This window comes from Prinia subflava, chromosome Z, assembly GCF_021018805.1.
Source record: "Prinia subflava isolate CZ2003 ecotype Zambia chromosome Z, Cam_Psub_1.2, whole genome shotgun sequence".
NCBI classification, from domain to species: Eukaryota; Metazoa; Chordata; class Aves; order Passeriformes; family Cisticolidae; genus Prinia; species Prinia subflava.
Genome location: NC_086283.1, coordinates 26,724,394 through 26,738,454, shown reverse-complemented (window position 1 = coordinate 26,738,454; position 14,061 = coordinate 26,724,394). Strand labels below are relative to the sequence as shown.

The 14,061-nt window shown below is 43.8% G+C and overlaps 1 protein-coding gene across 6 annotated transcripts in view; it reads right to left on the bottom strand.

Annotated features, from left to right (window-relative positions):
• Positions 1–13,818, bottom strand: part of RASGRF2 (Ras protein specific guanine nucleotide releasing factor 2) — a 117,306-nt gene extending 103,488 nt beyond the window's left edge. For 4 of the 6 annotated variants that reach the window (XM_063422445.1, XM_063422446.1, XM_063422447.1 and 1 more), the window contains exon 1: positions 13,484–13,818. In XM_063422445.1, coding sequence (XP_063278515.1) covers positions 13,484–13,768 — 285 coding nt within the window. In that variant the 5' untranslated portion in view covers positions 13,769–13,818. The remainder of the gene's footprint in view (positions 1–13,483) is intronic. The other 2 variants (XM_063422450.1, XM_063422451.1) reach the window with 1 other exon arrangement.
• Positions 13,819–14,061: the final 243 nt, after the last annotated feature.

The window sequence follows — 14,061 nt, the reverse complement described above, 5'->3', positions numbered from 1 at the left end:
CTCTTTGCTGGCAGAGAAGGATATTGTAGCCTACTGACTGTTACGGGCATAAGAACTTATTCTATGAGACAGCTCTTGTTCAATATAAACACTGTCAGCAACTAAGCCTGCCCTCACTGACAAAGTGAGTTCCCAGTATCTCACTAAATTAGTTGTTCTTTTTTAAGTCCTTACTTAAAAAAAAAAAACAAACATATACACAAAAAAAAAATCCCAAAAAACAAAACAAACCAGCACCAAGAAAAAGTGTTACGACATACTCTATTGTGCCACATGGAAATCCCAATGTTGGAAACAAGACAGGGAGCCAATAATTCCAGGCTGAAACTTTCCATAATTTTACCTTAGCAGCCCTGTGCTTGTCTCAAATAGTTCATGGAAAACTGCTGGTGCTCTAAGCACATTTAACAAACTCCAGTTTCCCAAATAACAACTAAAAATGAGCACACGCCGACATTTTCACGACATGAGTAATCTACAATGGAAGCTGCAGGTTACACATAAAATAGATACAGAACTGGATACTATTATTGATATAAGTATTACTCAGTAATAACTAATTTTATGGGTTCATGATTCAGGGGGTTTTAAGAGGGCAAAGGGAGAAGCCTGAATCTAATTAGTGTTTTTAATCAAATGAGTCAATTACATTTGAATACTGTTCTTTGGAAGCTCTCAAAACTCCCTTTCAAAAATGTTTTCCATTCATTATCCACACTTCCCTCAGCACTCCGCCCCACTCATATCCTTCCTGACCTGGGTGACTTAAAAATAACCTTGAATCAAGAAAGAACATCAGGAAATATAAATGGAAATGGCAGCTGATCAACCCTTAATAAAAGGTACATGGTATTAAAGCAGATCAGGCACCTGGTCCCACTTGATATATTTAGAAAAGTCTACTGAAGTCACTTAGATTAAATAATCCACTGCTGCAAAATTACATCAGGTAAAGGACACACATTTAATTTATGTCTTTGATGTAAGAAATACCATTTATGTCTTTTTCTGAAAGTACGTGAGGTAGGAATAAACAAACCTTCACAATGCTGGGCTGTGCTAGGGGTGTCCCAGCTTTATAAGTGATGCCTCTTCAGTATCAGGTAGGGATTCCCCAAATATACCCCAGGGGGAGGAGATTAAATAAAAAGCCACCGGAGTGAACAGCAGAGACAAGGAAAGGGTAAGGGAAAAATCAGGAAAAAATTGGCTAAAGAAGTGACAGACACTGGAGTCAAAGTAAGTCCTGACAATGTCTGGAAGGCCACGAAGCTGAACAACCACGTCTGCCTCTGTGCTTCTACCTCTGTAATAACACAACCCAAAGAATTTATTTTACATTTCCCAGGGCAGCAAAACTAAGTATTTTTGAAAACAGTGTTACTGCTCAGCACAAGGAGAATACAAAAGGCAGAAAACCACAGATTTTTCAGATATATTACAGATATATTCCAAGCAACTCAAGATAAGGAAAAAAGGCTTCAGCTTCAGTTAGCAGCAGTTATATCACATTCTGTTCATTAGCACAAAAAAGTTTAAAGTTAAGTTTATTCTAGTTGCACAATTTTTTCCTGCTACAATTTAAACGTGAGCCAAACCAGAATGACTACTTCAAATTTAAATCAGATGGGAAGCGATTAAAAACAAAACAACTTCTTTCAGTCCCCCAGCAAAAAAAAAAAGAGTAGCGAAATAGAAAATGCATGCCACATACGTGGTGCACTAACATGTGTATTAAAGGAAAAAAAGCATGTCAAAAGCACAAAAAGACAGAAAGGGGTTTTATCTTTTTATTTTGGAGTAAATTCCTAAGAACTCTGAAATTTTTGTTATGGTTCTAGCCAGTAGTAAATTTCTTCCAGAAAGAAGACAAGACTGTACAGCAACTTGAAACAATGTCCTGGCATATATATTTCTTTTCACACGTGATTCCACTTCCTGACAACAAGCAGAGAGGAAAATTTAAGAAAGCAGAGTGGGAAGCCTTGCTGGTTTTCCTTATTAAAAAAATTCCTACTACTTGGGCCAACAGTCCCATCTTAGAACTAAATGTCCTGGGTGAAGGTTCAATATCATCTTTCACTTGTCCTCGGGGCCTGGTCATTCAGAGAGTTTCAATCCACATCCCTGTTGAAGGCTCTCAGGCTGGTCAAGCGTGACTTCCCATCTGTGGATCCCCACTGACCACTCCAAATCACCTCCTTGCCCTCGTGTGTGGAAATGCTTTCCAGGAAGATTTTCTTCATCACCTTCCCAGGAACTACAGTGAGACTGGTCCTGTCCTGTCCTGGCCCTCCCTTGTGGCCATCCCTGAAGATATTAAGGATATATGCTCTCTCCCAGTCCTAGGGAACTTCTCACCCTCACTGTGACCACTCTACAGTTTTCAAGGTTCACTCAAGCAAAAAGTCTGGGTGCCACTGGGCTGCATTAGGAAATCATTGAAGAATATGGACGGATTCAAAGTCAAACAGGTTTGTGTTCCTGAGTCACGCAAGAATTTAGAAAAATCCAAATTACACCACAGCAATTTTATAGAAAAATATTATCTGTTTTTACTGCATGTAACTGTCAAATGCTGACATTATTGTAAGGTGGGAAAGTATAAATATCAAAACATACTAGGAAAGATGAAAAAACACAATTCAAAAAGATGAGGTGCCTTATACTGCTCAAAGTAAGAGGACTTGGCTGCTTACACTTCTCCACCCATCTTAAAAACAGCAGCAGAAAGTCAGGATCTCTCAGCCAGGAGAGAAAGAGATGCTCACAGCAAGAAATAAAATGTGGTAGCCCCGGAAGCTGCTGAAGCAGCTGCAGAAGTAGGGCACAATGAGTTAGAGAATCCATGAGAAAGGACACAAATGATGAACTAAGTCCTACACAGGTTCCTGCTCTGTTCCTGCTCACGCCTGGAGTAATTTGCTGTCCAGGTCCCAGTGAGAGCAGCACAGGGACTGAACAAGCTCACCCAGAGCTCCCAGCACTGCACACGAGGCAGCCTGGAAGCACCACATGAACATTTGCAGGGCAGAGACCAGGCCAGGAATGTGAATCAAAAGCAGTTTGAAATTAGCATGAGGCGAAACAAATGCAGGAGGCAAAGAGTCAGAGAAGGAGGCACCAAAAAGAGGGAGCAAATGTGTGAACAAACATTTGATATTGAATGTCAATTATTTAAAAACTCATATATTCACCCTTGTAATGCAAGTGGTTAGCACTGTAGCAGGGGACCTGCTACAATTACAAACAACTTACTCACAAAAGAAATATTAGGAATAAAAACTCTTTCCAATTTCAGCCAAGTGCATCAAAACTCTACTGCCTGAAACAATGTGGTACAACTGAGATCAGCAGGACTAAGGAGAACCTTCTGCCTGGAAGGACAAACCTGCAAGGTGCACTCAACTGATCCCAGAGGCAAATGAAGGCATGAATTAGAGGAGGAACATCCCATACATGGGACTGGAAGCCAGGCACTTCTCAGATCTTGCTGTGTGCAGAGACGTGCAGGTGACACCTCATGACAATTCACAGGAGCCACTCCTGTGTCACCCATGCAGCCACAGCTGAACACCCGGAAAGGCTGAGAGGATAAACAAACATCCCCATGCAGATGGTGTCACCCATATGCCAGCAGATGGGATGGAATTCCACATATTAGGCTGGTTTGTGTTTGCAAAAGTCACAGCAGACAGGAAATTGATTCACCAGGAGGCCATAGCATGAGAGGGGCTCAAGAGGCAAGTAACTCAGGACACGTAACCCAGACAACCATCCTTCTGCTCTGTAACACCGAGGTATTGAATACACATAAGATATACATTCAAACACCCTCAAAAATGAATAAAAGCAACATTAAAAAAATCAAAGACACATTTGCAGAAAGTCAATTATCTTTGAGGAAACGTGATTGAAATCAGTGCTGGGAAGATACTTTATTTTTTCCCTCTCCCTTCTATAGGAGGTAAATATATTTATTTGTCTCACACAGAACCACCTAGCATCACTCTCAGTTTGTAAGGCTGATGCCTTTTCAGGCTACTTAAAAACAGAGACCAGTCAATATTAGGGGAATAAAAAGTGATTATATTTATTGAAAGGCCTTCAGGTACATTTTGGGCAGACAGAGCCCTCCCCCAGGGGCTACACCCAAAAATGGACCATGGGTCACAGGTTTCCACACTTTTGTAAGTTTGGTCCATTTGCATATTGGGGATTAATGTTCCAATTATAGGTTCAGTAACAAAGTAATTTACCCCAAGTTTGCTCACCCCCAACACACTTTTATTTACACTTTTCAGGGCCTGAGGCAGTGAGGTGTCCTTGATTCCCAGGCCTAGAGGGGAATTGTTCTGTCTGACCAAAATGGGAGAACAGTAGGGAACATTGTCTATGAAGTTGAGAGTTATACACTAAGGAACTGCAGGATTACAAAGGTATGAAAAATATAAAAGCTAAAATCCCAAGGCATCAAGGTGTCTGAGAGAGGCTGCTGTGCCTTGCTGCCTTCACTGGCTTACAGCCAAAGGGATGCAGGGCAAGGTCCTCTCTCTCTCTAAACTATTTTAGCATCATCCCAGTGGTGCTGCCAGGCCTCTGGCAGGTCTGCAACCCCTCTGGCCCTGCTGACAGCAGAGCTCTCTCAGGTCACTGCGCATTGGGGGCTGGAAGCAGTGGACACCAGTGAGCCCAGGCTGCCCTCGGGCCAGTAATGCTCTTATGAAACTCTCATCTGCAGCAGGCAGCAAAAATACCAGCAAAACCCCTCACCTAGGGCCTGCAAGCCTGCACCCATGACAGCAGGATATCAGCACCCAAACAAATTGGCTCTGTGTGGTTGTCTCCAAAGTTGTGTGTCAAAAAGCTCCATTTCTCACAAGCGTTTATATGTCAGTTTCATGTTTAGTTTGTGGGGTTTTTTGTTTGATTTGTGGGCATTCTTTTTTTCAATTTTTGGCATTAGGTTGCAAAACCAGGTACAGAGAGGTGAGGAGAAACCCTATGTTTGAGGGTGCCTGGTGCGGTGTGAATTCTGTCCCATGTGTGCCAACACAGTGACTGCAGCCCTTTCTCAGAGCAGTCTCCTCTCAGCAGATCCTGGTTCAGTCACCACACATAAGAGAGGCAGGATCTGATGCTTGCATGCACATCCCCCTGCACACTGATCAGCAGAGTTCAGAAACTTCTTACACCATGTTCTCTGACACCTCTCATTACATCACTCAGAGGCTCCCCTACAATTAACACATTTATTTTCACAACAGCCAGTGAGGTAAGAAGGAATTACTGCAACAATGGTCAACACAAACCCCAGCAGGTCTGATGCAACTCAATTTGGATGTCTGGTGAGATAAAACCATTGACATTTGGTGCTTAAGTGACACTTATTTTTTAACCACTACATTCACAGAGATTGGTTCTGCCTCCCAACATGTCTACCTCCTACCCAAGCTGGGTCCCCAAATCAAAGACTAATTACCATTATTAATAACAATCATAATTCTTTTCTGAGTACTTCAGAAGAAAGGAGGCCCTGCTATTTGTCTCAGACATCATGTACTTGTTGGGTCAAGAAAGCACAGCTCCAAGACCTCAATGTCACAAGACCAACATAAAAATCTGGAAAATCACACACAGGGCTCAGTTCCACCCCAGGTGCCCTTCCTTACCTGATGCTCCTGATCAAGCTCTTGGAACAGGAAACAGATATCAAATGCAATTGATTATCAATTGGTTATCACCTCCTGCATTCAGTATCACCCCAGGGCCATTAGCACTGCTCTTCCCTTCACCTGCACTCACAAACATCTGCATGACAGTGTGATACTGCACAGGTGTCTCTGCTGGCATCCTCCACTCCTCCATCTCCACTTCCACTTCCTCCACTTCTCCCACCATTGTCTCATGAGAGCTTTGCAGTTGGCCTACACGTTCTTAGTTCTCTGCAACAGATTTATGAGGAGGAAGCATTTTTAATAGTTCACTAAAATCGTTCTGTGAGAGCCAAATTGAAGAGAACACGACTAGTGCAAAAGAAGGTTGCAATTTTCTTGTCATGCCTGATCCTCCATGAATGCGTAGGGTTAAAAATAAATTCTGATTCCGTTCGGGAGGACATCAGAAATACCCTGTCAAAGGTGTTGAACATGATCCCCACAATTCCAGAGAAGCATATAAAATCTTTGGCATTTGCTGAAACAGAAGAAACAACTTGTGTAAGGCAGAGGAAGCGAAGAGAAATCAGAATGAAACAGAAACAGTGGTCACCTGCTGACATCCTAAATTTCCAACAGGTGAGGACCCAGCATAGCCCTGAGACATCAGAGAGAAAACACCAATAGCTCAGTGTGTTTTAAGATCCCAACATGGAAATGTCAGAACAGATGCAAACACCCAGTTTGGGATGGGGTGACCAATTCCCCAGACTGCCCTCGCCCCACTGGCCAGGACTTCCCTGTCTGCCCCAGGATCCAGCTCAGGTCGGCCTCCCAAAATCCTGCCAGCAGCACCTGTCCTACATCCCACTTTTGCACAGGTACACACATCTACAGCTCATAATTTATTTAATCACGGAATGCCAAATAGAGGCACAGCAGCTTAAAAAAGCAACATAATGAACTAAATACAATGAATTAAAGCAATTCAGTGAGCTTGCTGAGCTTGAAAGATGGCAAAGGGCATGCTGCAGTGCAATGGAAATCTTGCAGTAATTCAAGAACTTGAATCACACCAGTTCAAGCCTGCAGAACAATTAATCAGATAATTTCTGTTACTCAGACATTATATCCCACTTAAAAATCTCAGAAAGGAAAAAAATGGACAGAAGTCACAGTTCCACAGCACCATGACAAAAAAAAAGGAAAGAATATAATTCTAGATTTTTTGCAATAGTTACAGCATATACCTCTTAAACCTCAATCCTTTTTTTTTTCAGATGTAGTGGAGCTGATCAGATATACCACAAAAAAAAAAAAAAAAAAAAAAAAAAAAAAAAAAAAAAAAAAATTGCGGAAGTAAAATTAAAAATTATAACATAGCTGAGTTCAGAATTGGCAGTTTATAAACACTTCTTAAAAAAACTCAGTTGGTTCTGAGCTCACGGCTAACACCAAAAGATACTGAAATGGCTGGACTGACTTGGGGAAGCCTCTGCTTCTATAAATACTGATTCTGTAGCTCAAACAGAAAACCTTACAGGATTGGTAAATCAAAAAGAAGGAAAAAAAAAAAAGAAGAAACATTGGAAGCTCAGTTGGAAGCATATGTTCCTACACATTTAGTGCAGAGGCACAGTGTTAAAAAAACCCATCCCTCGATCAGTAATGACTGGTACACAGAAAGAACTGGGATGAGGTGCTGCCTAAAATCCCATGTTCCTGCAGTGACAGGGACAGGCAGCAGCTGACCCACAGCACCACCAACACCAGCACTGTTCTCCACCCTGACAAACCCTGCCCACCTACTGAGCTACATCCAACTGGTCATAGCCCCAAAAAAAGGGAAGAAAATCAAGTTTAAAAGTTAAATCAAGGTAAATTAAGCTAAATGAAGTACAATTACTCAATAAATTAGGGACTGAGTTGCTGAGTTTGTGCTCAGAATTTGCTTTCTACAGATCTCCTCGTACATTTGAGGAACTAAACAGATAAGGCCAAATCGATGCAACCCCATCAATAAGGGAGACAAAATGAAATAAGCCATAGCACTGGCTGTAAGACAGGTGAAGAATGAAAGTCATGTTAAACTGTTGCAGTGCTGTATTTGAAATTTATTTTGACTGTTCTCATCACCGCCATGAGCTGCCCTGCAGCAGGGAGGTTCTGGTCACCTCACATATCCCTGGCACAGCATTCACGGCTGGGACTGTGGCACAAATCATTCTTACGTGGTAAATCATTGAGTGGTCTTTAGGCTCTGGGATTTTGCATTTCCAAGTGAGGTTTAACCTGTCCTTCCAGTCATTGACATTTCACCTGTTGGCTAAAAGCATTTCCCAGCAACTCCACAAACAAGCCCTTGCCAAATGTCATTTACCTTGGGATCTAATTATCATCCAATAACTTAATTAAAGATTATGCACTTCTGTTAGAGCACATTGTAGTATTTCAGGATCTTGAAATGCCTTGCAGGGAAAAGCTGAGGACGTCAGTCCATGGTTTCTATCCAATAAAACTTTGTCTCACCAAAATCTGGTCTTATTATCCTCAGTCCTTTCAATTAGTCTCTCAGACATTCAGTTGGGGTATCTTGTTGCCTTTGACCCTCAAAGGTGACCAAAAATCAAGAACAGAAAACAAAATGGATCAAGTTCCTGATCAAAGCCACTTGACATGGATGAAGGTTGCCAAAGGTTTTAAAGGTTTAACAAACTACTAAATGTCATCAATATTCTCCAAGCTATGTCTGTGTGGATTCAATTAACCTTTCAGGAGGAAGGCATGTAAAAAATAAACTGCACTTACCTGTAACTCAATTATCAGCTGTGTAGGTTGCCCACACATGCACAGTTACAAACAACCCGTTTGGTTACACAACAGAAGAAACATACGTTTTCAAAAGTTAGGAGGAAATGCCTAAACTTTGGCAAAACTGTAATAAATATGGCTGTGAGATTTTCCTGTTCTTCTCTTTATTCACAAAATCTGCTCACTACTAAGCAAGCACAAAATATTTATCAAAGAGCAGAACTCAGTCCCTGGATAGATTGCAGGGGGGGTGTTGCTTGTTTGTTTGGTGATTGTTTTGGATTCTTTTGGTTCTTTTTAGTTTGTTTGTTTGTTTAGGGGGGTTATTACTTTTTGTATTTATTTCCTACCTGTTGCCTTAGGTCACAGGGGACACTGTAAATTCACTTTTCATTTCTTCACAAAGAGAAAAAGAGGCAACCCCACAGCTGCAGCTTGCATAAAACACAGTGCCGGTGACTCGTTTTCTGCTACCCCTTAAACACAAACCTGAAGAATTTGAAGTATGTGGGAAATGAGCCCACAAACTGTGTTGCCTCATGACAGTGACTGACAGACAGTGGGGGGACAGGGACAACCTGGGAAAGGGACCAAGAGCAGGTTACCCCAAAGCTGTCTTCACACAAGAACCATTTAGAGACTCTGCCATGAGAAGATCTTGCAAAAATGTTAATCCCCTGAGCACTAATAGCCATATTTTTTAATTAACTCCTTCTGTTGAAGGTAGTCTATTAGAAAAAAAATATTCAGAGAAAATAAAAACACAATGCATCTTTTTATTTCTTGTCAGATGCTGAGAAGGAAAAACTCACCTATTATGTTTTAATTTCTCCTGAAAATTTCTGACACATGGTAGTCTCTGGCCTACCTTTCAGTGGAACATCACAGGGATTTCCCTGCCCACATGCAAGCAGTAAGATTTATGGACAATACTAATCTTGAAGGTGCCAAAAAGAAACCCAACACTCCTCAGCCATCTACAACATTAAACAGACACAGGATGCTGAGCAACGGAGGGGGGGTTGCTCAAAAAAGGCGAGTAAATTTTAATTCATTTCATCTTCATTTAAAAATGCCTTTTAAGTACTGTTGCTAGGTTAAACATACATTAAAGCAGCTGAGAGGTACAGCAAAACCTGTTGGTGGCATGTGCCAAGGAATAAATGTAAAACAGAGAGGCTCCAAACACCACAAAATCACTGGGTCCTCTACAAAACCAGAGCTCCGGTAGGCAGAAAAAAATTCAAATGATTGGATTTGTTTTCTGTTAATCTGTGGGGACATGGACCTAATACTGCATTTTATTTTGCTAAGTGGGAAGAAGATTATTGCAGGCAAGATACAAATATCTCTGCTCCAACCACATAACATTTACAACCTTAAATACCCTGAGACAGTTATTAATAACAGTATCAGAACATTTCCATGTATTCAATGCACAGTTATGAGAGAAACCAAACACACAGGCCTCCTCCCAATGTGGACAATAATAATAATGTTAATATTTACATTCCTCTAATCACTTGTTTCCAGTAGTATTAAAAAAGAGTATCTGGGAACTTGCTGGAGAACAAGTGCCAGCCTTTTGTGAGGCAATGCAAAAAGCATGACTTGGGGCGTTTTGCTTTATATTTGAAAGAGAGTAACCCCTCACTGAGACAGAGCCAGCCATTCTCTTTCCAGAGTTTCTGAAGGAAAAGCTGAAACGTGTTCTCGTCAATAACCTCAGTGTCACAGTGAAGGACTTGTTGGGAGCTTCACTTGTTTACAACCCTCAATTCTCCTGGGAAGAAGCAGTTTAACTAAAATCAGAAGCTTTCTGCATATGGTATTTACATGTCCTAATTTGCTGTTTTGAAACTCAGCATCTTCCACATATTGTTCTTTCAATAAATCTATGTCTTCTCTTTTTTTGTCTGAAATGTGAAATCAGAGTGTACAACAACATCTACTTGGTGTTCATGAAAACTCTTCTAAAATCTCAGGGAGATCAAAACACTTTTCTTTAAAAACAAGAATTCCCTGTGCAGATCGTTTAGTATATGCAGCATACTCAATTTGATCACACATTTCTAGAATACCAGTTGATTCACTCTATGCAGTCATTATTAAGACAGATTCTGCACCTTTAACAGGTTTTACTTTGAAGCAAGTATCCCTCTGAAGGAAAAAAAACATACTAATATGTTAATGGAAAAGGCCAAATAAGCAAGTTCTGCCATGGCAATTGTTTTTCAAGCCCTTACTGCTGCAATACTAGAGCAAATCTTATGAAGGCATTTGGCCTCTTCCAGGGAGTGGTGGTTCCTTTAACACCTTAACATTCCCAGCAGCCCCAGCAGGGTGGAACGTGTCACCAACCAGCACCTGGGATGGCTGGGAGATGGACAGCAAACCTGGACACATCTGGTGGCCAAAATTCTGTCCTGTGCAGGACAGCACAGCCCAGCACTCGTCCCACTCATCTCTGACAATTTACAGAGTTTCACCTGGCACATGATCTGACAACCATTGCCCAAACCACTGAAAACCAACATTGAAAGGACCTGCAAGCTAAGGAAAACAAAATCTATTTGTCCTACAAGCATTTTTCATAATCTTTGTTATGTAACTTGGAGAAAATGCATTGCTTTTTCAAACATCCACTCGAGGTATGCTGATGAAGCTCTCTCGTGTGATTAATCCCTCTTTTTCTCCCTCATTTGTAGAATTCTATAGCACATATCACTCTAAGTTACTCAGGTCAGTAAAACCTAGACTTAAGGAGATAATTTTAGTCTTTTGTCCCTCCTTTGGAGAAGATAGATCTGATTCTTCAAAAACTGCCACAGAGTTTCTCTTTGTTGTTGTTGTTTTTGGGGTTTTTTTCATTCTATTAATATATTTGTGTGGTGTGAAATCAAAGCAAATTAAATACATACATTTTTTCACTGCCAGGTGTTAGCATGTGCAGTATCAACTTGATTATCATCTGATTAAAGTAAGTTTGCCTGCCTCTGTTAATAAACTGAAGGTTCATGGTTAATTGCTTTACACCTTCAAGAATATGAGCATTTTCTAAATGAAAAAGGCTGCTTAATTTCAAATCCTTTTTTTTTTTCTTGCAATGGATCAGTTTTAGTCACTGAGTGAATTTCCTGCACACCTTAGCTGTGATTTGTGCCTATATGTGTATATACAAACAAGAGTGCACTTTAATGAGTAAACATATGCAAAAGCTACAAACGCTCAAAAGCTTTGACTAAAGCTTGGGATCAAGCAAAAGGCGAACAGAAAAGGATATTTCTTGATGATCTCTCTTGAAAATTCAAACTAGCGTCCCATAAAAAAAAAAAAAAAAAAAGCATTCTTCTGCCTCTTTAATAGCAGTCTGCTATTCTTGAAAACACCAACATAGTTGATGTCTGAAGCAATAAAAGCTCAGCTTCCTGCCCTGTAATTATTACTAGACGTAATTATGAATAACTCATTCATCACTATAAAAGCACAACTTAGGGCTCCCAGAGAACAGACATGGAAGGGATTTGTTTTCAGGCAGTTCTCTTAGTCAAGCTGTAATTTAACAACACCACTGATAAACAAGTGTAGTAAGCCAATGTAAAGCAGGCAGGGCAACATCCATGTTTAATATCATCTGGGGATCCTCCAGTACTCTATTTATAACGCTATAAAACATGCCTCAAAGCAATAAGCGAGAATTGGAGGGTGCATATGACATAACTACAACCATCCCAGCTCCCCAAAGTTCGCTTGCTTTACTGAAACAGCCAGAGGCTGCCTAAGCACACCAGGATTATTTATAGGTGGGAAAAAATGCACAAATACAAGACAAGGCTCTGAGCTCTCCTTGCAAAGTTACCACTCTAGGAAAGCTCAGAGATGTGCTGCGTTTCAGAGCAGGGCTTTGGTGTGTGTCACTTTCTCACAGCGTGAGGAAACACCTGCAGCCAGCCCGAAACCACACTCCTACAGCCACCCAAACTTCCCCAAACCAGTCCAACACCTGCTGGGCTGCTCCCGTTCGGGGAGAAAGGCACCAGGGCACGCCAGGACCGGATCCGAACACATTTCAAACAAGATCAAGAACTCAGATGAGGCAACAGGAGGTGTGTGGTTAAGATACTCGATCTCTATCCACGCCGAACAACTACAGCGCCCTTTTCTTCCCGGTTATGTAATACAGGAGAGTATTTAAGCACTCACTGGTCTGACACATGCATGTCAAACAGATCAGCTTTGGGGAGGATCAGCTGGGGCCGGCAGCGGCAAGGGGGGAATTTGGCAGCTCACGTGCTGTGAATGGTCACCCCTCCGGGGAAGGAATCCCACCAAACCCTTCAGCGGTCCTCGCCCCACGACAGCCGGGCTAGAGCCGGCTCGGGCGTTGTGCCACCATTTCTCTCTCAGGCACGATCGGCCTCGCAACACCTGCCTGGCAGGGAACCTTCCCACTCCCGTGGGATGTCGCAGGCTGCAAATCAGGGCACGGGCTCACCCCGGCCGCCCAGCCACCTACCCGGCTGCCACACGCGTCCCCAACTGAGAGCCTGTTTCTCCCCAGAGCATCCCTGGGAGAGAGGCAGCCTCACAGGGAAGGGCTCAGTGACTCCTCAGAGTGTCCCTGTGCTGCTTTGAGACTTTGGCCCCTCACAGGCTCTGTGTGCTGAGTTTGCTGAGAAATGTATAGCTGCACGGCAGAAGTGTTGGCACCGAGATGACTGAACATCTGCCTTGTGAGATGCTGCTCTCTGGGCACCTCACCGAAATTCGGCGTGCTGTCACTGGGGGTGGAAACAGAAGAGTCAGGGAGGAACGAAGACTCATCAGTGAGGACTCAAAAACCACCAGCTTCGCCACTTTGCGAGCGCCCGCTGCCCTTGCCCGCGCCCCGGCAGCCATAGGCGCTCGTGGCGGGGCCGGAGCGGGGGCGGCACCGCCGGGGGTGCGGGGGGGCGGCCCGAGGGCCCGACTGTCCCTCCCCGCCTGCCCTCCACCCGCGGGGCGCGGGGCGGTACCTGCTTGTCCAGCGCGGCATCCTTGGCGCTGCCCGCGGCGCATCCCTTGGGAGCGGGCACCCGCTCGCAGTTGCAGCCCTCCAGCATGTACATGCCGGCGGGGCGGGCGCTCTGCTCGCCCTCGAAGTAGAAGAGCACGTTTTGGTAGAGGGCGAACCACTTCTCGTGCCAGCGGTTGGTCTCTGCCGTCTTCTTGCTGAGGTAGCCGCGCTTGGTGCCCTCCTTGCGGGCCAGCAGCGCCAGGTACAGGGCGTGCCCCTCGTTGTACCGCACGCTCTTCTGCATCGTGCCCGGAGCCCGCGGCCGCGGCGCAGCCTCGCCGGGCGCTCACGGAGCAATTCATGGGCTCCGGCACGCACCGACGGGGCGGCCCCGGCCCCGCGCCCCGCCCGAGTGTCCCCCGGCCCCCGCCCCGCCCCGCCCCGCGCCGCCTCCCACCGCCCCAGGCACCGGCGGCGGCGGCGAGGGGCCCCCCGGGCGCTGACGTGGGGGATCAGCCTTAAATCCGCTTTGGAGAGCGATTTAAAGAGCAAAGTCGCCGCCGCCGCAGAGCCCGGGTCCCTGCCCCCCTCCACCCT